At 39.0% G+C, this 26,779-nt stretch overlaps 1 protein-coding gene across 2 annotated transcripts; it reads right to left on the bottom strand.

Moving 5' to 3' along the window:
- Window positions 1-122: 122 nt before the first annotated feature.
- Window positions 123-26,779, bottom strand: LOC120798013 (calcipressin-1-like). Of its 2 annotated transcripts, none has more exons than XM_040141908.1 (5): window positions 26,140-26,779; window positions 25,840-25,991; window positions 5,364-5,537; window positions 3,968-4,127; window positions 123-2,152 (listed from the first exon to the last, which is right to left on the bottom strand). In XM_040141908.1, the coding sequence occupies exons 2-5, from the start codon at window positions 25,960-25,962 to the stop codon at window positions 1,968-1,970; spliced, it is 642 nt and encodes a 213-aa protein (XP_039997842.1). In that variant the 5' UTR covers window positions 25,963-25,991; window positions 26,140-26,779; the 3' UTR covers window positions 123-1,967. The 2 variants fall into 2 exon arrangements, with proteins under 2 accessions (XP_039997842.1, XP_039997843.1); XM_040141909.1 differs by lacking the exon at window positions 26,140-26,779 and adding an exon at window positions 8,670-9,458 and having other exon boundaries at window positions 25,840-25,929.

A 26,779-nucleotide genomic window follows, 5' to 3' on the forward strand; every position in this document is an offset into this window, starting at 1 on the left:
GACTGGTCTCTCCATTTTACGCTCACTTTTTTCGTTGAGTTGACAGTCAACTTTTGAGACTGTGCTAAGATTTAGCTTGAAACTAATGAAGCGACAGATGGAGAGTACAACAGAAAAGCTAATGACCATCGTAGAAGACATTTAATAACAGACATCTGTTAACACTGGGGTTTCCTAAAAAACCTTCAGAGGACTGTTTTCACTGAAGTATTCAAAAAAAAACTTAGGTTTCTACAATGTTTTACAAATCTTAAGTGAAAGGAAAAAATGGGTGTATAATAATATTGTATCAAATGGCAGTCTGTGGACTACTGTCAGTATTTTGAAGGTCTGTGACACGCTTGCACACCTCTGTTGTAACTGTAATGTAACAATAAAGAGAGCAGTTTCAACAACAGTGTATGCACAGCACGCTTGCGACTCCACTGCTAATGGGGAAGCAACAGTTAACACACCCGTCTGAACAGAAATAACAGCCGCACACACATACGCACTTCTGGTGCATTTTTTCTGACGTACAATTGTTATTATACATGCAAACAGCTTGTAGGAATACAATAAGACATTAACTATAGGCAACGCACTAATCTCCTTAAAACATACAAGCATTCTTATCAAATGGGGACCCACCAGAAGAGGCCAGAAAGCGCACTGGGCCCTGAGTCATAGGTTGAATAACAATGCTTCACTTGTATTTTCTCAGACAGATTTGCAGAAAGACTTTTCTTTCAGAATACTATTTAGCCCAAGTATGAACACAAAAAAGGTTAGCCCTGGTTTTTTTGTTGTTGTTTTTTTTTTTTTTAACCGACAAGATACCATGGTTGATGTAGTTGAAGCCCTCAGATGAAGGGCTTGGCATGAGTAATTAATTCAAAAATAAAAAGCCCTGTAAAGCCATTGTATTTTAGCTCTATTAAATGTCAAATAGCAACATTTCTTTGCTAAACTACAACCAAAACACAAACACACAGATTACCAAAACTAAAATAATCCACAAATAACACTATTAGAAGTCATTATTGGAACGCTGTTGGTGCAATCTCCTCATTTTGGAATTATGTTTTAATGTAAGCAGCAAACACCAAAGCCTGTCTGTAAATGTGAGTAAGATGAGCTTTGACTTGACTTCTCCACCATAAAACAGCATCAAACAATAGTGAAGAGTGAAAGGGAGCTGCAGCACCAACATGACCTCTTAGGTTATAACCACGCAACCAAAGGGGATCTGAAAAAGCACATGCCAGTGGTGTGTAACCTGTAGATATTCAACCTCTACAGCTGACTGACAGAAATATGTAACACCCTAGCAAAAAAATCAACACTTGGAAAGTTGATGAATCATTTCCTTCTACAGTCTTTCCATTACATCCCGAACTCTAGATGAGGAAAACACAAACATGACTTCTTAGAATGATGCTGCATTCATGTCATTTGGGAATTACATCCAATTCACTTTGACAGACTTTATTTGCACCCGATCAGGTTAATCTCACAAAAACACAAACTTAATCATGGTACATTTCAGTCTTTTTTTTTTTTTTTTTGGCAAAAATATCACCACAAACCAAAAATCCAGCAAAGTCTCCTGTCAAGATATTTTAAACACTACAATCAAAAAAATGGTATTCATTATTTTCTACAGTTCAAAACTAACATCTCCTTTCAGTACCATCTCCAAACCTCAAATTCACAAGCAGCACATATCATCTGATGGCTAAACTGAACCGTATTTTCCACTAGGAAGTTCATATCTGCTGTCTTTCCCATGGGACATGAATGCAGCATTCGACACTATGTTTTCTCTCTCTGTCTTATGAAATCCTCCGCTACGGGAGATCGCAGCACCCTTGGGTGCCTGCCCAAAGTCCCTAAACCTTCAAAGCTCAGAGAGTGTGTTCAGCTCTTGACCAGTCACTTCAGGATGGAATGTTACAGTCATCACACTGCCGCCCCCCCGTGGTTGCTCACTGCTTGACCCCTGGACTGTAGTCGGGACGTCGTGTCTGGATGATTTTTGGACGCGGGGGGCGGGGCTTGTCATCCTGGTCGCTGTCATCAGGGGCCGAGCTATCGCCGCGCTCATCCTCGCAGACGTGGACGACCACACTGGGGGTGGTGGGTGTGGCGGTGTGGAGCTCATATTTGTCCCCTGGGAATCACACATAGAAGTAAAGGCACATTGCAAGACTTTTCAGATGTGGGCTAGTATGTATAAACTCACCGAGATCAAAAGTTTGGTCTTAAGTGCATCACAGTTCTAAGATTTATATAATTAAAAACAGTTAAAGGTTTAAAAGAATCATTGTAGCTGGAAAACATCATCCCAACAGAGAAGTACGTTGGAGGGAGCATCATGATTTGGGGCTGTTTTGCTCATTCTGGCTATATTGTAGCAGATCTAGTGATCTGCGCATCTTCGCGAGGGATAGATAAAAAAGACTCTGCACACTGATCGGGACTTGGTTTGGGTTTTGTTGAAGATGTTATCATCTCTGACAATGAGATTTGAGGCCGTGGAAGTCGAAGGATAAGCGTACGGATTCTACTTTATCCAGACTGTCCCTACCGGGGAGCGAACACTAGCTAACAGCTGTCTGCAGGTATCAGGTTGATGTCTTGTCAGCACAAACAGTTCAGATGAATTAGTGAACAGACTTCCAGTTTCTCTCCTGTCTGTTCTCATAGTGATCATTAACGGGGATGTGCTGCTCTTAGTTGAAGCATCTACTACTGAAAGTCCATGTGGAGCTCTATGGGACAGCATTTATTTTTAAAAATAAGCAGAATGATGATGCTCTTGTAAGTGTTGCAGGTTTTTTTTATTCTTCTTACTCAACTGTTTTACACAGTCATTTTGCATTTGCCAAGCAAAATTAACCCTTGCTCCACAGTTTTACAACCAGGAAATATGTTAACTATTTAGCCAATAATGTGGACTTTGCACAATTTTATATTCAAGGAACAAACAGTGTTGCTCACTTTTTGAATGTACAAGAAATTTAAGTTTCCAGGATTAATTCTGAGAAGTGAAATGAAGATCAGTTCACATTTATGATCAATTAAAAAAAAAAAAAAATCAGTTAATTCAAAAGAGTTCACATACTTTTTCTTGCCACGGTAATATCCAGCTTATTGTGGATGTTATGCCAACCTTGATTGTTACTTTACTTATGAAAGCACATACTATATCCTTCAAACACACAAGTAATGCCTGCTTATAGGCAAACTCCTATTTGTTTCCACTATTCTACAATACCAAGTGTTCATTGCAGATGTTGTGTTCAGACATGCAGCCCCCTCACATGCCATGATGCACAGCTATAGACTCTCCAGGTAGGTATTGAATGGCTAGTATTTTAGAATTCTAATATTTGTGTTGGACCAAGTGTTACTTTGTTTTAATAAATGTGCCAACACAATACTGCAAGTACTGTTATGATTCACAACAACCAAAACTGTCGCTAATATTATGCCAGCGGGATAAGGCAATCAAAACAATGACTATCCCCAAATTAATCCTAATAACTAGCTATTGTTGACCCATTAGCAATCAAACAAACACTGGGAAAGAATTAAGCAGTAGTTTTTGATGACAGTCTTGAGTGGCCTGGACTGCTTCCCGTGGAGACAGACAGTGCTGATGGATTTTACATCATGTTTTGTTCGATACTCCTATCCATAAAAAAAACTGAGATAAAGTTGAAACGCAGTGGAGTATTTCGTTAATCATGCTCTATTTCTGTTAAGTCTTGGCTGATGTTGACTCTTGATAGTACATGTTGGCTGTGATTTGGGCTTTTAATGTGCCTTCACTTTGTAACTAACAGCTGCAACAATCACAGGCTGTGCACTTCACAAAACTCCCTGACGTTATCAGATTGACACAGAGACAGATGTAATATAGCTTTTAAAATTCAAAGATGTTGTGTGATCAAAAGGAACTCTGTTATATTGTGTAATGTACCTGGTCCTAGTTTTGAGATGGCACACAGCAGGTCGTAATTGATGACTGGTGTAGCGTCCTGAGACTGTTCCCAGCCAACAGGAGGGGAGGCAGGGGGGGAGATCAGGAACTGCTTCTCTGGCTTGGGAGGCTCCAGCCGAGGACTCCCTATATGGACAGACTACAGAACAAAAGGGCAAATGTGGGGCTTGGTCACAGTTTAGTAGAAAAGGTAGTTTGATTGAAAATACGCTACACAACTTTGAATGTAGGTGACTCAAAAATATGGAGTCCCAAAGTGTTTAATATTAAATAAATAGAAAGACATTATGAAATAAATAATCACATGAATATGTTGTGTGAAATATATAAACGCAGAAGATATTTCACAACTTATTTTTGCTGTAACATATTCCTATGACTATCCCCAAATGACTATCTTCCAAAGTTGCTGTCACCAGTCAGCAACTTTCTGCCAAGAACATGCCTCTGCCTCTGTTAACAGTTTTAAAAAACGCTACCAAATTTTGCCAGTTAGCACCTGTTAGCTAGAGCAACAACGATGCCAGATTAATTCTGAATCATCCAACTAGAGGCTGCTGCTGTACAGACACACTGACTAATCTCTCCTTTTTTAGCTTAATAAGTGTATGCATACTTCATACCTATCTGGCAAATAGCTAGGCTGGGTGGTATCCTTGGACTATTACTCAGCATCAAAGCGAAGTGCCAGCGTTAGCAATGTTAGCTAGCTGCTGCTGTCTAGAGCAACCACAGAGACAGACCGAACATCTTTAGAATCAAAACTCCGCTGCCGTAAAAGGAGAGGTTATACTGTTTAATTACAGCAGCAACTTCCATTTGGTTGGTTTAAAATGATTTTGGTATTACTGTTGCTCCAGCTAACAGAAGCTAATTGGCTATATTTGGTAACAGCTGTTGAGTTTTCAAAGCAAAGCTAGTGGCATGTGATTGGCTGAAAGGTGTGGGGCTGTGACAATGCCACTGTCATGAAAAGTGAATAATTGTCATTTTGAAATAAATATTTCCATAATCAAAAAAAAAAAAAAAAAAAAAGAATGATGAACATTTCATAATATTCCATTTATTTTTAAAATATTCATTCATTTATGTCATAAACTCAATCTATTCATGTGATTCTTTCATACTTAAAATATTATTAATTTGATACTGAACTCTTTAGGCTCCACACAAAATTGCAGCCAGAGGTGACTGAAAAAAGTTTCAACACAAAGGCACTGTGTTAGGTGATACTAGTAAACTCAAAAGGGCCCCAGCTGATTTGTAATTCTTTATGCCAGGGGACAGCATTAGAGACTAAAGCATGTGACTGAACTCAGCTGGCTTTTTTAGTTGAATGTAGTTGCAGGAAAAAGAGAAATCTCAAAGACATTACCTGGGCAAAGTAGAGTCTCATCTCTTTGCCATTAAAGTCAGTCTTATGCAGTCGCAGTCTCGCCTCAGCTGCAGCCAGAGCATCACTGAAATTGATCCTGACCCGCCGGAAAGACCTGAAGTACTGGAACTGCACCTCTGGGTCAAACGAACGGAACAAGGTCTCAAAACTGGCCTGGAAAGTGAGAAGTAGAGCAAAGGTGGAGGCAGGGGGGGTGAGAACAGGGAAAAGAGACTGAAATGATGATTGAAATCAGGAAAATTAGACCAGCTTCTGCACCATTTCCTCTAGTTCCACACAATTTGTTCCCTTCAGCTCTTCTTTCTCTTATCTAAAAATACTGAACACTGTGAGCCAGAGGCAGCCATGAATACAGTAACAAGATTCAAAGTCGCTATGAATAAAATTGATAAAAATAGCCTCTATTACCAGACACTATATCTGTCGCTTCTCTTTGCTCAAGACAGCCTGTAGCCTGATTATTTCTGACAATGTGTGTGTGTGTGTGTGTGTGTATGTGTGTGTTTGTGTGTGTGTACACATGTCTTTCTACCGTTGTGTGGACAAATTTTGGTTTGAAACCATTGTGAGGACATTTTGGCCAGTCTTCACGACTTCAAAGAGCTGTTTGAGGGTTAAGACTTGGATTTAGGGTTTAGGTTAAAATGTGGGTTTAGGATACGGTTAGGGTAAGGGTTGGGGTTAAGCATTCAGTTGTTAAGTTTAAGGTTAGGGTAAAGGGCTAGGGAATACATTATCTCGAAGAGTGTCTTTACAAAGATAGAAGTACAAGTTTGAGTGAGTGTGTGTGTGTGTGTTTACTGCATCACGAAGGAAGAGCTTTAGCCTCAATTTCAGATGGCCAATTATTGTACAGAAGTTAATTAAGAGAGATAAAAAATAACTAGACAGCTAACCTTGGGCTACTATTTCCAAGAGGACACACGCCACACCAACAGTGAAACTATATCATAAGCAAACCATTTTCAGGTAATATCTGGACTCTGACAACTCAGTCTTCTCAATCTGAGGCTCATTAGTTCAGTGTGTACACAAGAAGACAAATAGATGAGCTGTAGCAGACCCAGGCCATAATGATGCTGTCTGCACAACACAGCCACATAAACATTTTCAACCCAAATTGAAGATAAGAACCTTCATGAAGGTAGCATTTATTGCAGGACTGTTTTATTAGAATGCATTAGTTTTAGCTAGGTGGACCTCATAGACTTGCAACTGAGACTTTAAATTGACAAATGGTATACTGTTGTAGTCATCACATTTTGACTATCTGGATAAAAATAGCTTTTCACGAGTCATCCCTGCCTCCTGCAGTGATCAGTCAGCATGTTGTACCCACTGGACTGCAATTCAACACAAGAGAAATCACTGACCATGGACTTGTGCAGTGAGTCATGGGGAAGTCAAAGGAGGAAGGAGTATGTACTCTGCCTGGCTTAGGAGGTCTTCAAGCCACTCTTTATCACACAAAACCCACAACACACAAGACACTTTGACCTAACACCATGTGGTTCTCTGCTTTCTGTGAAATTCAGACTGTCGTTGCTTGTCTATATCAATAGATTCCCCTCACCAGAATCCTTGAGAAGGCTCTCTGCAGGAAAATTAAAAGTTCATAAACATCACAATAATTAAACATGATAGAAGTAAGACCCCTAACAGTATGTATATGAATGACTATACAGATCGCACTTTTCAATCTAGGTATCTATTGTACAGACTGAACCGGTGCATTTATACGTCTCTTAATTACCTTAAAAACAGCTTAAAAAAAGAGCTAATTATTATTATTATTATTATTGTTAATTGGTGCTGCTATCATTGATGTTAATATTACTGTTAATAACATTATTACACCTATAAGTATCACTATTATTATTGTAACAACAATCTGATGTGCTTGGATTCAACACTATATAGAATTGTTCCTGGACTCCCTCTCCTTCTCTCCCCCATTTCTCTCCTCTCAACTCAACCCAAGGCAGATGGAGGCCCACCTTGAGTCTGGTTCTATTCGAGGTTTCTTCCTGTTAAAAGGGAGTTTTTCCTTCTCCACTATCACCAAGTGTTCTCCTACGGTGGCAACTGTTAGGTTTCTCTCTCTATAATATTGCAAGGTCTTGACCTCACTCTGTAAAGTGCCTTGAGATAATGAATTATGATTTGGCACTGTATAAATAAAATTGAATTGAACTGATTTCCACATTTGCACACACACACGCGCGCACGCACGCGCACGCGCACGCACACACACACACACACACACACACACACACACACACACACACACACACACACACACACACTTCTTCTACTGTACTATCTTGTGAGGATTCCTTAGCCCCTTACCCTAACCTCAACCATCATAACTAAATGCCTAACCCAACCTTTACCCTAACCTTAACCAACACCTGATTCTAACCTGAACTCTAAAACCGAGTCCAAACCCTAAAACAGCCCTTTAGACTTGTGAGGACCAGCCAAAATGCCCTCACTCCATAAAGTCTATAACTCAAACTTGTCTTCACAAAGATACAAGTACAAGTACACGTACACGTACACGTACACACACACACACACACACACACACACACACACACACACACACACACGTATAATAAAAGTGTGGTGATTTAATATTGTATAACTGATCAATTCTACACTGTTTGTCCCTTTAAAAGCTTTATTGAAAAGATTTTACAGCAACACAGTGATAACACTGGACACAAATATTGTCTTGTTATTTATTATATTACCCCAAATTTACTATTAAATGTTTCAAAGGAGACCTGTAATGCTGGTCATATGATGGTCCAAATGTTGTTTCAGGAGGTTTTGCCAGCAAGGATTTGCAAAATTGGACACGTGCAGGACTCTGCCCAAAAGCATCTTCCTGCCTGTTAAATGCCCATGGCTTTCAAACTTCAGGCCCCTAGTTTGTAAAGCAGTTTTTTTAGTATATATTTTTAGTATCCCAGCCCAAAATTGCTGGGGTAACCCTTTAATTTAAATAATAGATAATAATAATAATGATTAAATAAGATAGATAGATTCAGTAACAATGAAAATAGTCAACTGCAGCCCTCGTTTGCACTGACAAAAACTCAGTTCAAGAAAAACAAAATGTTTTTATTGAAAACTTTTGGCATGATACTAGTGAAGATTGGATTAGATAAACCTATATGAGCTGAACCATAAAAACAACATAGTGCAGTGTTGAATACAAATCATTTTCAAGAAAACCTGGTTGGCAAAAATAGCACCAGAAGCTGACCACTGTCTTACCTGTGCCTCGGGACGAGTAAACACTTCCTGGTTAGTCACTGAGGCTACCAGGCAGAAGCGGTTACACTTAGTAGTCTTGATGTGCATGATGGGTGATCCTGGGAACCGAAACCTTTTCCAACTGATACCTGAGGTCAGGGTACAACGAGATGCTGAAACAGACTTCAACGGTGGTGGGGATGATGAGGGAGATGATGAAGAGGAAGGGGGGAATCGGGGGGGTCGGAAAAGCGTTGCCTTCCCCAGCGTGACAGACAAGAGGAAGTAATAGATGCTCTCCAACAGGAAACAGGTCAGATTTTATCCAGATCTGGTTCCTTACACATGGATCTTCTTTGGTAGCCGTAAAGTGGCAGTTTGTCTTCACAGTGGACCAGTCCACAATGTTACAGATACACTTCACTACATTCAGGAAACCTCAGACAACAAACAGCCTTCAAACCCAAATTCCAAGGTTATCTAGTCACCTCCAACAACACTTGCAAGTAAAAGACGAAATCCAAAATTCAACCACTTAATATTCAGCCTTTTCCTGTCTCCCTCAGTAGGTCTCAGTGAGCGAGCTCTGCAGCAGCCTGCAAACTAAAGGAATTTTCCAGAGATTTGGGTGTGGAGAGCTGAAAATGTCATTAAGCCCTTTTCTAAGCTCTCGCTCTCTCTTTCTCTCTCCTCCTCCTGCTACACAGCTGCTTAAATGAGCCCCTGCCAGTCGATGACGCATTACCCATGATCCCATCCCCCTCCTCTTCCTGGTGTCATTCAGCCGTTCATTCACTGCAAGCCAATCGCCTGTGGAAAGAGGAGGGACAGCCTGTTTTTTCTCCTTCCTTTCGCTCTACTGACAGATATTAGCTAATGCTGACTAATCAGACATAAAGAACGCCAGTATGTGCGTGTAAAGAGTGATTGGAAAATAATGACATCACCAATAAGCAAACAGAAAGCAATGATCTCCTTTCTGTTGCATTTAAAATCAGACAAAAAAAATCCTTTGTTGAATGGAAAATATGTGACAATGAGCCTTTCATCTCTTGATTTCACTCACATACTAAAAAACTTATCATCTGACTCCTAAGGGCAAAGAGGAAGATGTGGAAAATACATCAGTCTCAGCAAACATGGATGAAGCAGAAAGAGAGACAGAGACAGAGTCAGACAAAGGAAGAGAGAAATAGAGGACAGCTGACAAAGAGGGGAGGTAGACGGGAAGGGAAAAAAGTGAAAAGAGTAAGAGGGACACGACTGATAGGAAGAATGTAGGATGGAGGGATGAAGGGATAAAAAGTAAGAGGGGGGCAAGAGCTGGCACTCATGGAAAGTATGCAGTTTGATAACATGTTTTTATGAGGTATTAATAGCAGAGAGCTTGAAGTGGAGGGGTAGTGTGTGCGTGTGTGCAGTCAGCAGTTGGAAAAATAAGGCTGTGGAGCCAATTCACAAACATTTGCACCTGTGTATTAGAGAACTTAAGCACTTCTTAGTTGTGAAGAAGAGGGTGACATATTTTTGTTCAGACCTGTTTTGCTGCATTTAACCCTCTACATAGTCCCACATTTAAAATCTAGGAGATAAAATCCAGCTTTTACTTTTTGACAACAACACAGAGCATCATATTATTCTACTTGCTGAACTAATATCGTTGCCTCTTTCAAAATAAATTGGTGCCAACAGTTTCTACTGCGTCGTCAGGGTGTGTTTACAGGCAGTGTAGCCATCTTAGGGAATTTGTTGTTAGATTTATCGACTTTTCAGACCCCTTTAGCGACTTTTTCTGACAAATATACCTAGCGACTTTTTGGACAGACCTGAGCTACTTTCTGTAGACGAGTCGCCAGTATTGCTCGATGAGTGTGAGGTTGGGCCTTCACTCTGAAGGCACACCTCTTTATGCGTCTCATTCAACAGACCAAACGGCAGCTGACACAGATATGAATGAGCTTTTATCTTTCTCTTTGAGTGATCATTTTACAAGTAAATAAAGCTGAAATCACAGCAAAGCCGTTGTCTTTAACTGATCTGTATGCCGATTGTGTCAGGTGACGTCACAGTTATAAAATCAGGATTTTAGCAGTGCAGAGCAGCAGCTGTAAATGGCTTGAAAGTGAATGCTGGTTAATATGTATTCTTAAGGGGCTGCCTTTCAGTCACTATTTCATACTTTTTCTGTTGTCTTACAACAGAAACAGAAAAACATGTAAATGAGAACAGCTTTATTGGGAATTTGGTTGCATTAAAATACTGTATATGTGAGCACAAACAGGGGGAGAGAAGCAAACAGATAAAGGGCAGTCCAGCGATACACTAGGTTTTGGCCTAGTCTTGTTTTAAAATTCAATAATACTTCTCAGTGTAGCCTGTTATATTTCATGTTTATGCTTAAACTTCATATTTTGGCCACCGTAAATTCTCATAGACTGGCACCTGCCAAGCCCACATTAATCAGCACAGTAATCACTAATCACAGTCCCTTGCTCGTGTTTACTGTAACATGGTTATTGCACAAAGCACAGACTACCCCTGTGTTTTGCTGTTGTTTCGCCTTCTCCAGTCACGGTCACAACAGCTGAAGGCCAAAGTTCTCCAGGAGAGTCTCTCGCTCTCTCGCTCTTCTGACACCCTAAGATGGAAATTTGGCCAGGAAAACTAATTGCTTGTTTATTGCAGCAAGGTCAATGCAGTTGAAATAACTATGAGATTCCATTGACCTTTGTCCATTTCAGAACGCATGTCGTCTGAGCTAGCATCTTCATTCTCATGGTCCAGTTCTGCTTTTAAATGATCTGACTCATCAATGGCACAAAAATTAGTTCCTCATAATCAGCAGTGTAATCATGAGTCAAAGCTGAAAAAAACATTACCTGCTATCACTTTTTCATCCAGCATGCTTTTCACACCAAAATTTTTGCTAGTGCCACCAAAATTTTGAGGCTAGGAATGCAAGCCCTCCCACTGTCAAACATTTAGACTGGTGGGTTGGACATTTTGTGATCTGGTATGCACAATACTAGGACCCTGAATGTGAAGCAGCTAAATGGAACTTAGTCACAATTCATTTGATTATTAACACTTGAGCTTTTCTTACTGTCACATGTCAAACTGTCCTTTGTGAAAAAGGACACATGGGGAGCTGGAGCACATCCCCACTGCACTGGCCGAAAGGCAGTGTACACTGTGGACAGTTGCCAGTAAGGATGTATTCCAAAAGCAGAGACAGGGGTTGCCCTCTCCCCCATATACAACTTCCTGGTATAACATGGCCAAAGTTCCACTATTTGGCCACGTGATACCACTTTCTGACAACTAAGTAAACTCTATCCAACGTTGAAGGCCACAAGATATGGCTGCAAACTCTAGAAATTTCCAGTAATCTGTTCTTGGAATTTTTAGTTTCAACTAAACAGATTCAATAGAGAATTTGAAATGAAAGCTTTGATATGCATATTCAATACCAGATTCAGATTTGATACAAGGTTATCAAAAAAGTTAAAAGTAGCAAGTTTTACTACAATGTAATGCAGCATCATCCAGCAAGGTGTGGGCCAATCAAATACAAGTAAATTCACTTTTCCGTTGGATTACTTTGTATCTAGAATATTGTATTTCTACTGTCTACTGTCTATTAGTCACAATGGGGAACAAATGACTGCCACTCTGATAACTATTGATAAAATACTGCCATATAACATTATGAAACACTCAATGTTTTGGCATCTGATAAGCCTTTAAACTCATGGATCCAGTTGAACTGGCCTTGGCTCATCATATTTCACTGTAGGGCTGTGTAATACATCAAATAAATTTTTATGAATTATAGATATATTTTTGTTTTTTGTTCACAATGTATAAAATGTCTACATCATAGAAATCAATGTATTACTATTTTCAATGTATTATTATTAATGTGCACAAAAAGGTTTTTAGTCAAAGAGTAATATAGATGATAGCTGCTAGAGTTTACTGGACTTTTTTAGTGACTCCAGACGGCTAGTTGGCTCTGTCCATCTCTCAGTGAATTCGTTAATCACATCTACTTTTATTGTTTATGTTCAACTGTCTTGTGTGTGAAGTCCTAAAAAATGTGTTTGAATCATGATTTCACAAAAACACACAAAAAAAAGGTTAAAATTGTGAATCATCGACAAGCTTGGAAAATTAAATAAAATCCTGATTTTATTCTAATGACCTTATTAACCAGCACTGTTTCACTGGTAGCTAGGGCAACAGACCAACACTTGTACTCAAAACTCAAATTCAGACCTGTAGGCCTGTTAGCGTACCCATTTGCTTGCTTTTTGGATTGTTTGTGGGAACTGGAGCAATTAGAGGAAACCCATGCAGAAACACATAGAGCCTCAGTGACGTTTTACACCAGGACCTTCTGGCCGTAAGGTTCCAGCCAACACAGACTGCAGTAACCTAACCGCCACTGTGTCTATTTAGAAGCTACAGTAAATCTCAGCCATGTACAGGCAGTGACATCTGGCATGTGGTTTGGTTGGAACGTGCCTATCATAAACTATTAGACTAACATGTCGACATACCGTAGATGATTACTGTGGCCCACTGAGTGCAGGTGTTAACACACAGTGAAATGACTAAAAGCGGTGTCCTGTGCGTGCGTGTGCGCGCTGAATGGAAAATGTATGTGGAAAATAAAGGGGTATAATGTTGAAAAGCTTCCCGACAGTAAAACTGATGCTCTCATGTAAGTGTTGTTTGTTGATGTTAAACATTATGTGTGAGTATGTGTGTGTAGGTGGTAATCATCTCCAGACCTCAACCTCACCCCGGTGTGGCCACTATGTGAGTGTGTGTGGCTGAGTGTCAGAGAGCGTGCATGCTCAGCCCTGCATTTTTTCCATCACGCTTTTTTTTTTTAATCTTCCCATTTTTTCCATTCCCTCACTTGACAGATAGGCAAGCAACACACCCACCCACCCACCCATCCACCCACCCACATAAAGACAGGTGTGCACATGCACAGTGTACACAAGAACAAATCTTGACTGCCTACCACATACTGGACAAAGTGTTGTGTTACTAGCCAGCTGCTACATTTTTTTTGCATCATGCTCCTCTTTCCATTGCTGAAGTGAAAGTTGGTTCAACTAACAATTGATAAAAGGCTGTTACTTGAACACACTTGTACTGGCTTTTTGAGGCAATGACCAATACTGACACTAGTTATAGTATTACCCAAGTTATACTAATAGTAAAAAAATATCTGATAATATAAACCAAACATACAATGTAAACATTTATAACCCCTTAAGGAGTTTTTCATACTGGGAAATTTGCTTTTTCACTTTCTTACCAAGCTGATTATCTCAGCTTTGCATTATGACTGGAAACAGGGAAATAGATAGTCATCCTCTGTCAAGCAGTTACAAAATCCAGACCAAAAAAAACCTCAAGGTCCTGTCACTAGCTTTTTCCACATTTCACAGTCTCCATTGATGGCACTGTGTGAGAAAATGCTGCAGTTTCCAGCAAAGAAGTTGAACCTTGCTAACCTTTTGCTGCAACGCAACATCATCCAGCAACACAGTGTGCTAGCCAATCAAATACATGCAAGCGCACATTCCTTTAAGATTACTGGTAATGTGAAAGGTGTAATTCTACTGTTTACTTGGCAACTGACACAATGGAGGACAACTGCCAATGAAATACTTTTTCCATAGTAGTTAAATCCTGTCTTATAGTAGTATAAACCAATTTCTTGCTAGTTATCAGTTGACATTTAGGTTGATACTGATATATCTGTGATAAACTGATATCACAGAGGGGGGGGGCAGTGGCTCAGTAGGTAGAGCAGCTTGTCCGCTAACCGGAAGGTAAATGGTTTGATCCCCGAAGTGTCCTTAGGCAAGATACTGAACCGTAAATTGCCCTGATGGCTGTGCCATCAGTATGTGTGTGTGTGAATGGGTAAATCTGGCATGTAGTGTATGCGCTTTGAGTGGTAAATAAGACTAGAAAAGCGCTATGTAAGTGCAATCCATCACCCTTGGTTCCTATTATGGGCGACTAAAAAACCTCAAAGAGTTAGCAGTACCTCCAGCGCGGCTGTGTGCTTCAATGTTTGTGGGAGGACCTCTTCTATGGCAGGTGAAGAGAAGCAGTTGAGAATGTGTTTACTGAAAAAGACATGTGGCCATTTACCCTCTCTGGGCCAACAGTGGAGGGGTAAGACACTTAACTTTGATGTCTGTGCCGCCTGCCTGTGATCCCATCACTCTCCTCATCAGGAGGCGCCACTTCTTACAGAAATAAACAGGAGATAGCTGCTTAACCTCGCTTGCTGCATTCGACAAGGACCACAGAAACTGGGAATATAAAACTGGGTAGAAAAAAGTAGTAATGTACAGTAATGTACAGTAGTTTCTGTACATCTGCGGACATATATAAATATGTGATAATTGGATACGTAATTTTTTTAAAATTGCAAGACAAACAACAGAACATTAATAGGACAACACACGGAAAACAAAACAATGACAGAAAATTACTAGAGAAATACATAAGAAATACAATTACAAAAGAACAGAGGGACTTAAGATATGACTATTGATTTAAGATATGTGACTACAGATTTGGTGATAGTTTATACAAGTGCGTGTGTGTTCCACACTGTCAGTATGGAAAGAAGTGTATATAAGGTGGGCGGGGGAGACAGAAATGAAGGGGGTAAGCTATGGATAATTATGGAGTGGAAAAAATAAAAAACACTAATGCTTTTGCTACCAAAAATACAAAATACAAATACTTTATGGTAATGCTCTGTTACGGTCCAACATTGTTTCCAACATTGCTTATTGTCATTGGTGTTTGTGTTTGAATGTTATGACTGATATTATTCAGCTTTGAATCGCCGCAAAACCCTGACAGGAAGGAGCTGACCGCTCCCAAACTCTAAGCAGGAGGCCTGTTTATTAGAGGTCGGCAGTTGGATGACATTGTGGTCTTAGCGGAGAGGAGGGATAAGGTGAAACAGACTTCCCTCCTCATGCTGTCAGCTCTGAGATATCCCTCAGAGTGCCCCAAATCAACACATCCCAGCAAGGCAGAGAACTGCCTTGGCGGCTCGCCACTGTACATTAGTAGGGAGGTTTTTATGGAGGGAAATAAATAAGAGTAAATATATAACTAAAATAAGAATAAATAAATACATTTAAAATAAAGGAGTTGGTGTTAACTACATGAGTAAAAGATGTAATTTATGTGTGTGACAGAAAATTGAGCTAGGAATTGATTGTGAACGGGTGCATGTGTGTGTGCTCATATAAATAGCATACAATTGTGGGTATGAGATTTCACAGTAATGGAAGTGAATAGATTGATTATTGTGGACCAGATTTTATTAAACTCGACTGTTTTATGTTTGAATGGATATTTTGTCCAGGGATATACTGTATGGTCTATTAGAGCTATTTCCACTGTGTGATGTTTAGGTTATTTTTCAATTTCCAATTTAAAAAGTTTTTCTTCTTGGCGATAGTTACGGCTCAGGACAATACCAGAAGTAGTGTTGTGAAGTTATTATGTTGATAAGTCACCTAAGATGCAGAGTTCTGGAGATGGCATGGGATTTGACAATCCAGTACAAGGGATTGGTGATCTATAAATTGGAGCCAGAAGTGCTTGATTGGCAAGCAATTACGGGTGGCATCCAGGTAAATGTCAGTTCTGTTTTGTGAGCAGTGTGTGCAACTATCTGGTTCTGTAAAACCATTTTGTGTAGTTTCTCCCTAGTGTTGTGTGTTCTATGAATCACTTTATACTGTATGAGTTTTAAGTTGGTGTTATTGTTCTTACAACTTTTAAACACCAAATAATGTCTAACTGTGGATCAAGCCCTTTCAGTGCTGTCTGTTTTCATGTCTTTAACCACTAAGATGTAGAATAAATTCTTCATTGTTACTTGTAGGTGGATTTGAGTTTCTCTATGCAAAATTCCAATGACACCATCTTTATTTTTAATCCGTTAGCTCTGAACTGTTCTGTGATCTGTCCTGCCACAAAACCAAGTTTCATCCAGACAGGTATCAAGTTACGGAGGCATGACTCCACTGACAGGCTGTTTCCTTGTGGCTTTCACAAAATTCCATATCCAAGCAGGAAAAGAGCGCCTGGAGCATGGTGACACATCCTTGCCTTTTCCTGCTCTGTCTGCCTACCAATGAACTTATGGACAATTTCAGAATAACAACAGTAAATTTAGTTAATACTAACTGTGAGTCAGTGCATGTTCAACAAAACAAAAGTGCCCAGATTTTCCATTTAGCCTAAAACTTATTTTAGAGTGATCTGGTAAAGTTAGTTTTCACCGTTTTTCCTTCAGGGTGGTTGGAAACATGCTTCTTATCCATCCATTCAAACCATCGATCTTTGTTTAACTTGCATATCGTGTTGTGTAAGACAAATAATGCTAATCACTGTGCTAGAAGATGATCACACACATTTTATCTCGATTTCGATCAAACATAATGGTACTGAGATTTGATTTAGATTAAATCTTTAACTAAGGTATTGATGACTTCATCCACATCTGAAATTGGGTGTTTCCTGCTGGAAAAAAAAAAAAAAAAAAAAAAAAAAAAAATCAATGAAACTTGCCTGACTTTCCAGACCTACAGAGTTTCCCTGACCTAAATCTGTTCTTCCATGCTGGTTTATTAATGCTGTCAGCTTTCTGTGGAAGTTGGGCTTGCACAACACAGTGGAAAATACATTTTGCTTCATTCCTGTAAAACGACCTTATCGAAAAAAAATTCCTTGTTCTCTCAAAAGAATATATTCTCAGACTTCCTCTACCATATGGTTTAATTACTAATTTAGCATTTACAGCCAAACAATACAGAAACAACATAAAGTCAGCATCAGTGATGAAATATACTGATGGTAACAACACGGTCAACAGTTTCTATTAACATGATTACCAAAATTGCCATTGTTTTTATAGGGCACGGGAGCACAGTACTCATGTCTTTGATAAAAGTTTAATTTTGTTTAGTCATAAGGAGTTGCCCTTCAAACAGTTAAACTCACACCCTAGCTTCTGCTCTACCTAAGCATAGGTTTCATTTCAGAGATGCCAATATCAATTCGAGAGTGGGTGGAAAGAGAAAAAATAAAAAATTAAATCATTCAAACATCATTTTTTGGTAAAGGTCCCTTAAATGAGGTTATTAACCGTGAAAAGAATATGTAGCGAGTGAAAGTTTACAGTTTAAAAATAAACCTTGCTCTGTTCTCTGAAAGACGAAATGAAACACACTTACTAAATGATTGAAATTTTTTTCATTCCTGTACTGACATTTCTTGTTTCTTATCAGGCGAAAGATACAGTCCAGATCTTAAGTATTAGGACAGCTAAATAGTTTTTGTTCCTCAGGCTCTGTACTTCAGCACATTAAATCTGAAATAAAATAATGGATACTACATTAAAATGCCAAGTCTCAGCTTTAACTTGAGTAGGTTTAAATCAATACTAAAAGAAATGTGTGGGAGATATAGCCCTTTAAACACATAGTGCCCAAAGTTTAGGGGTTCAAAAGTAATTGGAAAGACACTTGAAGTGAAACAAAATCATCATATTTAATATTTTGTGGAAAATCCTCTGAAGTCATTGACTGCCTGAAGTCTTAGACCCACTGACATATATCTTTCCTGGTGATGCGTTCCTAGGCCTTCACTGTAATTACCTTCAGCTCTTCCTTGTTGGTTGGTCTCTGCCTTTAGTCTGGTCTTCGGCATTTTGCCAAATGCAGCCTGGTCTTCCTGTGTGTGAGGCTTTCCAGGGGTTTGCATCTTGGTGAATTCCTCTGTGGTTATGGTAATGAAGTCTTCTCTTTTGATCTCTCTCTGATGTTTTCTTTTTTGAGCCTCATTATTATTTTCTTCACTTGCATGGTCATCCCTTTGCTCCTTAATGTAACACACATCTCCACCTGAATCTACATGGCAAATCTCAACTCTAAATCAGCTCTGAGCCACATGTGAGCTCGTTTATGCATGGACTAACGTTGAAACGACACACAGCTGCCCAAGAATATTAAGTAACCAAATGTCCAATTACTTTTGAGCCCCTGCAAGTTGGGCACTATGTGTTAAAAGGGCTATATAATCAAACACAGTTCTTGTAATACTGACATAAACCGATTCAAATTAAAGCTGTGACTTGGCACTTCAATGTAGTATCCATTATTTTATTTCAAATTTAATCTGCAGAGGCACAGAGCCTGAAGAACAGAGCCTGCATTATTTATTACAGTACCTTGGTCACTTATCACTAACAACATTTAATTTCATTTTAACTATTAGTTTTTAGAATTGGTAACACACATTTCTATATACTGAGTTCACTTTTTCAAAACTCTTCACACAGTTCTCTTTAAGAATACGCAGCTCAGCACAAAAATTAATCTAAGATCCAGAATGCGTGAATGCAACCAAAACACTTGATACAAATGTCAGGATCAACTCTTGTACAAGAACATTGACAACGAGAAGAAACTTTTTACACTCAGAACACAATGACCTTAAAACAGTATCAACAAGAAGCGTTACATCACTATTGTCTTTGATGCTTCTTACTTTTATTTAGCATAAACCAAGACTCCATTACAATAAAAAGGGATGGAACTTTTTATTTTATGGATTGTTCCACAGCACATAAATGAATCAGAAATGCGCCAAAATGGTTCAATAGGTTTTTTTATGCAATTTTCCAAGTGCACAGAAAGAAACTCAAGTAATTCTACTAACGCAATACAAAGCTGTACCTATTCACTCATTCATATTCACATTCAGGATAGCTACAGATATAGAAGTACAGCAGCACTAGTCAACCCCTGTCCTCAGCATTTGGTCACAAGTTTCCAACCACATCACACCTTCTGTCCTCTCTTCAACACACCTAGGAAAGAATCTTTTTGCATGCCACCCTGGCAATATTCTGCCGATGTATGTCCAGACATCCACCATCCACCATGTCCAAGAGGGACATCTGATCCCGTGGCTGATGTTCAAAAACCATGCTTGGGGGGGGGGTGTAAGTCACTTTGTGACTAAAAAGGTGAAACGCCACATTGTCCCATAAAAACCAAAACGTGCTAGATTTTGCCCAGAATGTATATAAAGATGGACCACATGACAGCTCCCCAGAAGTGAAGCCAAAATATATTGATCGCTTCCTGGATGCTAGTTGCAGATAGGTCATACACACAACCCCCCCCACATTAGCGGATGGGACATGAGCCAAATTAAAAATTCATATCAAGTACACGTCAAATAAATTTTTCCCAAAGGCTGGCTCTATCATTTTATGTTGCTTTTATCATGCTGATGTATGTTCAAGTGGTCATTATATACATAATTTTGTTTTCAATGAGTTATTTGATTATATAAAAAAGGATGTGGGAATGACTGAAAGCTGTGATTGACAGCTGCTGTCAAAACTCCATCAGATGCCCCAGTGGATCAGAGTGGGCCGAGCTGTGCCTGAAAGAAGATGCTATTTACTTTACCCTTTCAATTTTAGTTCACTATTAGCATTTTAAACTGACCTGATGCTGCAGTAACGTCTTCTTACAGTAACTCTGAGGGATCTTCTTTGCATTTTTTTTGCAAAGTTGGTAATATTTGTCTGCTAACTGGCTAGGCAACCATAACCTACTGAAAAACTCACAGCCTGGTAGGATAATTTAACTGTAGTTGTTTATGCATTTAATTTTGAGATGTTCAGACAGTACTCAAAAATTATACAAACTATTAAAACGTATTTTCATATGAATATTAGTGGGTCGTTTGTAAAAAAAATCACTATGAAATGCATGGGAATTTAAATTTAAAATGACACAAAGTGTATAATTGCAAACTGATGGCTTATTCCTCAATAAAGCATATAACACTAAATCTTTTCCAAAGATTGCTTAAGTCTCATGTCTTAAAGTTCATGAAACTCTCCCAGATAACTGTGTTATTGAAATACTGTGAAAATGTTGTTATTCTGATGTCCAAATGGTTAAGGTTGTAGCTAGCTACTTACCAGCTAGTTTTGGCTGGTCTTGGGTCACTTGGTTTTTGGCGGCAAGCCAGCTTTAAATCAAGTTTGGGGGGGGGGGTCCCACGCACTGGCATCCTGCCAACCAACTCTACTTTGAAGACTCTGGTTCGAAATGCATCAATAAAGCAAGTTCGCAGCGCTCATACTTGCAATATTTTGGCTTCACTCCCTGCATAGGGGGAGGAAGTGGTGACAGGTAGTGTCATCCATCTTTATATATAGTCTATCGTTCTGCCTCACCTGCCCCGTTTCCTCATCTAGTACGAATCTTTCATAGAGGTCATCAAGAATGAAAATAGGCGCTCAGTTGTATATCTTTTTAGATGTAGATGTAGCAAAATGTAGCAAATTGCAGTCTTAGTTACAGTAATTGTGTTATGTTTTTGGTTTTGAACATAAGTATAACAGATTTTACAACAGCATGTAAACACGTGCAAAATGGGCTGTAAATACACAGAACTCTGGTGGTGCTTGAGTTTGAGTGAGAAAACACTACACGAATTCTGAAAAATGTGGTCACTGAATGCATTTTTTGTCAAAGCAGTGAAGTTCTCCATAGTTTAGCCCACAGTGACTTCTGTTGTGCTGTGTGGATAACTTGGTAGAAGAAGAAGAAGAAAAAAAAAAAAAGAACTCAGTTATGAGAACTCTATTACCAACTGTAAAAAATAGTAATACCAAAAAGAAATTAAAAAAGTAAGAAAATGTATGAAAACTTAAATGGAATGCATATAATAACCAACCTGCTTTATTTGATGGTGTGTTTTTGGTGTATGGGGGTCCAACAAAGTCACATCAAACAGTTTACTGTTCACTGTTAGTTTGGTGAAACACAAGGCAAACATGGTGTAAAGCGATTCGAATGCATTTTAGCACCATTATTGGTATTTCAGGAAAGTTTGAAGACTACTCTGATAATACCAATTACACTGATATTTTTACAGACAAAAATCATAGCATGAAAATTAAATACTGCCATTGTCATACATACAGATGACTAAATAGATAAATAAACCTATTATAATCTAAGTCCTGTGAAGAACAATGAAACCTGTTGGTATTATTGTGTTTTCTGTTTACAACTAAGCTGATCCTTAATATCCTTAAATGATCCCGCCCCTCTTACATAACATTAAAATCATTCCACTGAAGTACACCCTTTCCTTAACAGAAACAAAACAACTGAGTGTTTTCAAGAATTCAAGAAGCATTCACACACCCTCAGTGAAATATTCTGCCAAACGATACATCAGCTGACCTTCAAATCCTTGCAGATACTTGGTGGAAAAGCAGCAGGGTCATGGAAGAAGGAAAAAAAAGAGTCATTTTTTCACCAGGTGCTCTTTGCCCCTTTCCTCTGTTGGTTTTCCTTTTCCATCAACGTCAGCAAACCCCTATAGCACGTCACGAAACACTGGCTCATCTCGCTGCACTGTGCTTACATGTACCTGGTAAGCTGCTCATGTGTGTGTATCAGAAACTGGTTGTGTTTGTATGCATGTGTGTATGGGCTGTCATGTTTGTTAGTCCCCCCAGGATCCTTTCACAGTTTAGACTTGAATATTATGGTGGCTTTTCTTTGGCAATGCCTTGGGACTCAAGAATTTATATAGAGAAAACCAAGAAATCAGAAATGAAGAAAAGATGTTTTTCCACATTCTGACTATTGTCCTCTACTGTTACCTTGCACGCACACACACACACACACACTCACACAAAGACAGACCTTAGTTTCTTTTGGGGACATTACATACACTTGCATTCATTTCCTGGAGACCTACCCTAACCCTAACTTTAACCACTGACCCAAAAATCAGCTTTTTCTCAAATTAGGGCCATGGCTTTTGTCCCCAATTGGACAAGCTGACCCTAATTAACTGGTTTTTAGTCTTAAATTTGTCCCCCAAAAGTAGCCTATAAAACAAACAAACAAACAAACACACACACACACACACACACACACACACACAGACACACACACACACACACACACACACACACACACACACCAACCTTGTCACTGTTAACCCCCCCTTTTCCCACTCTGCTGCATCGACTCAATTCTACTTAAACTACTCAACTGTGAAAGTTATCGAAAGTTATTGTCATAGCAAGAGGGAATTCATTTACTGAAGGTATTCCATCGTAAAAACAAAAAATTCTCAGTGATTTTGCCACTGAACTTACTACAAGACTAAGCACCATCTCACTAACAAACCATGAGACAATCTTTTCAAAGATGTCTAAAATGAAATGAAGACTGTATGCCTGGATTCAAAGGATTAAAGATACGAAGATACACACACTAACTTTGTTTCCTTGCCCTAATAACACGCCGAAATCCCCAAGTTTCCTCTCAGCTTTTTATTTTTAGGTACAATTCACAACAGCAGCTGCTGGCAAGGATAAACTCTTCTATCACAGTACATGCAATTTTATGTTATGATATCAAAATATATCAAGATATAGTACATTTTCAAAACTCAAGTGAGAATGCCTTCGTAGCTAAAATAACCAGATCTGAATGTATGTTTTTAACTTCATCACATTAATGCAAAAATCTTGTAAATCCAGTATTACTATAAAGCACTGGTGGCTTAATACTAACAGAGATATTAAAAAGGAGAGTTACTATAGTACAAACAGTATGGCAAAATATCTGACAGTTGACATGTTTCTCATGGTACAATGAGTCGTCATATTGCCCAACCCTAGTTGGACCACAGTTCAGTTCAAAGCATCAGCAGTGAGCTGGAAAGATATTTGGGGTTTCAGGGGTTTACTCAACATTGGAAAAAACAGGCAGTTTATATAGAGGTAATAAACTGTGGAAAAATGCTTTGGAAACTTATACATTTTCTACAGCAGTTGTTCCCAACTGGTGTAGCCTCAAGGTCCAAATTTTCCTTTAGATATAAAGACATGGGGATTAGCTCCACACACAGACCAACTTAAAAAACACAGTAAGTAAAACACAGCCAAGATGTCTGTGAAAAGGATTCAAACCCAGGACCTTATTACTGCTCTGAGAAGACAGCACTTACCCCCTGTGATACCCTTTAATTTTATTTCACCCACCTTTACACAGACTATAACTTTCCCTTTAACTAATTCAAGCTTATCCAGGCTACTGAAACCTCTATATACACTACCTGTTTTTTTGTTTGTTTTGTTTTGTTTTACAATGTTGAGTAAACCCTTGAAACCCCAAATATCTTTCAAGCTCACTGTTGATGCTTTGAACTGAACTGTGGTTCAATTAGGGTTGGGCAACATGACGACTCTTTGTATCATCTACAGAACACCATTTAGATAGGCCTGAAAAAGGGGCAATTCAACAAATTATAAAAAAGAGAAGAAGAGTTGTTTTCAAACTACATTTCATGCCACTATTTTGCCGTTGACTCTATGTTAGTTTGTTTTTTCTTTGTCTTTTCAGTTTAAGTAAAACACACATTCTGTGGTATTCTTGTGTTCAGTCCATTGTGTGATCTCACTTTTGACCCATGACCCGCCAGTTGGGAGCCACTGTCCTAAAGGTTGAGAAAGTAGCTGATATGTAAAGAGTAACTAAGTATTTAATGGCTTTTGCTGAGAGTAGATGAGTTTGTAACCCTGATGCTGACAAGATCACTATTTTACCAAGCCTGTAAAACCTTTTGACATATTGGTGGTAATTTTCCAATGTCTAGTGATTACTGTAAACACTGCTGCAGTCATGGAATTTACTCTGTCTATAGAAACTTGCTTTAGCTGTATTGCAGTGCTCCATTGTCACTTTCCAATGAGTTGTCAATTTCCATTACTTGCACTTGCCACTATATTCCATTCACAGGCTCATTACAGTGAATTGCAGCGTTTGTGAATGCGTACTGACATTCAATTGTCCTTGACTGTTACTTAAGCTTGTTTAGCTATTGTTCAGAAACCATGGGTTACAGGGCTGGTATCAGTAACAAAACAATACAATTTTGATACCTTACATTAAGAAGAACTTTTTTTCTACCAAAGCTTTTCCTCCAAAGGAATCCATCTCAAATGTTAAATGTGACAGCAGCAGTACATGAACTCTGCCTCAATAAACAGTATAACATTAGCAATATCTGATTTAAATTAGGAAGAATAAGATCAAGGAATAAACAAACAAGAGCAAGAATCTGACCAAAAATTAAATGCTAGGTGTTGGTACATGACAGTTTTTAAGATCTATGTGACAGACATTTAGGTCTGTACTACAAAAATAACTGATTTTTAATACTAGGCCCTAATGGTTGGGATGAGGAGATATGTAATTTTCAGTTGCTATATTTTCAAATGGCACATCTTTATTTTCAACACCACCCTACCCTACAGTAGTGACATTCAGACTTTACGCTTCCATTGTGGTGAAGATACATCACATAGTGTTTAACTAAGGATTCATGTAAAAAATAAGTTGATTGTTCTTTTGACAAAGGCTTTTAGATACCAATTTGTTTTGCCTTGTTTCTGTCTTTTTTATTTGTCTGTTTCCAAATCTACTGTTCTGCAAATAGCAAATGCCAACTGAACATTACTGGAAACCTCCAAATGATTCATCCATCTGTGTCTGATGCCATTCTTGTGCCTCATCTGGTAGGATAAAATTAAAAATGGGAAAGTTTAGGTATTAAGTAACTCTGAATGACTAAGGAAGCAGGAAATGTGATTTTTTTTTTTTTTTTTTTAATTGACAGCTCAGTCAAATAACATCCCTATCACTTTAACTATTACCTCCATCTAGTGGTCTAAATCTACTAAACTTAGTGGATTGATGGCAGGAAGAAAACGCACAACTTGATATCGCTGTCACTCAAAGAGACCTACAGGACGTGTGGTGACCTGCACAGTGGGGAAACAAACCCCATGAAAAAATTAGGTGATCCAGCGTTTCTCTGCAAAACTGCAAATTACAGAACATTGCTATATATATTTTACAAATACAAGAGCACCACTCTTACCAACGGCATTCATCCAGTACACCAAAACGTACGCCGCGCCATAAAATCACAATGTTTGTACATGTTCAACCCTTCTATTTAGATTTAGTTTATTTAGAACAAATATACTAAATTTTGTCCTTACCTTCTGACTGCCTTCGTTGAACAAATCCTCCGGCACTTTGCAGGCTATCAGGGCGTTCGGTAAATCTGTAAACTGGACATCTACCGTGGCCTCCTCTTCACCGCCACTCTCTGCCTGCTGCATGACGATTCACGAATATCTAGTGTGTTTTTCTGGAAACACAGGACCGAGGGAATTTTAGCAACGCAGAAACCCATACAAGAAATTAACAAGGCTTAGTTGGCTACCGTCCATCACCCAAGTCCTTTTATCTGTTACGGTCAACATGGTGGCAAACAGTACATTTCCTTTCATACGTACCAGCAAAGCCGTAGACGTTAGTTCATGATAGTGTGGCGGCCAACAGCTCTGTGTACGATGTTTTCAATCAAACGGCAAACAGAAGTAAAAGCCTCAAAGCTGCTCGGGTGTATTGGCTTACAAGCTGCACTAAGCTGGCTAGCTAGCAAGTTATGCTAACTAGGAAGGTGAAATGATGGGTGTTAAAACAGGCGAAGCACACAATATTCCGTGATTTTCTTCTTTCGCTTTGTTAAGGGTGGATGCGGTCGTTCTGTAGTAGGTATTGTCATAAACTGAAACAGCACAATATTCTATAGTATTAACTATAAATAAACCTCGGATAATTTTGTTAGCATGGCGCAGGGGATAAGGGAGATGACGTAAATCCAACAGCAGCTGATGTGTGTTTCCGGTTTTGCGGCACTAATCTTAACATTTCTTTTTTTTAACAGTATTTTGTTTTTGTTTTATTGCGGTCAAGCCAACCGTGATTCACTTTGCCGGGGTCAAACCAGCGGCACCCGACGCTGGGGTGCGCCTGTAGGCTATACTGAGCTTTACGATAAATGCTTGAAAAGACCCAGAGCGAACTGACGGGGTAAAAGCTAGTGACTTCATCCTGTTTTCGCGCGTTTCAAAGAGAGCTGTTGCATTATGA

The sequence above is a fragment of the Xiphias gladius genome, chromosome 13 (genome assembly GCF_016859285.1).
Source record: "Xiphias gladius isolate SHS-SW01 ecotype Sanya breed wild chromosome 13, ASM1685928v1, whole genome shotgun sequence".
Taxonomy (NCBI): domain Eukaryota; kingdom Metazoa; phylum Chordata; class Actinopteri; order Istiophoriformes; family Xiphiidae; genus Xiphias; species Xiphias gladius.

What these genes read in the sequence shown, in the direction of transcription:
- LOC120798013 (XM_040141908.1), bottom strand. Translation starts at nt 25,962, where the DNA reads ATGCAGCAGGCAGAGAGTGGCGGTGAAGAGGAGGCCACGGTAGATGTC. An exon ending in TCAACGAAGGCAGTCAGAAG is followed by an intron (nt 5,538 to 25,839) that starts GTAAGGACAAAA and finishes CTCACTTTCCAG; the next exon opens with GCCAGTTTTGAGACCTTGTT. An exon ending in CATCTCAAAACTAGGACCAG is followed by an intron (nt 2,153 to 3,967) that starts GTACATTACACA and finishes TGTGATTCCCAG; the next exon opens with GGGACAAATATGAGCTCCAC.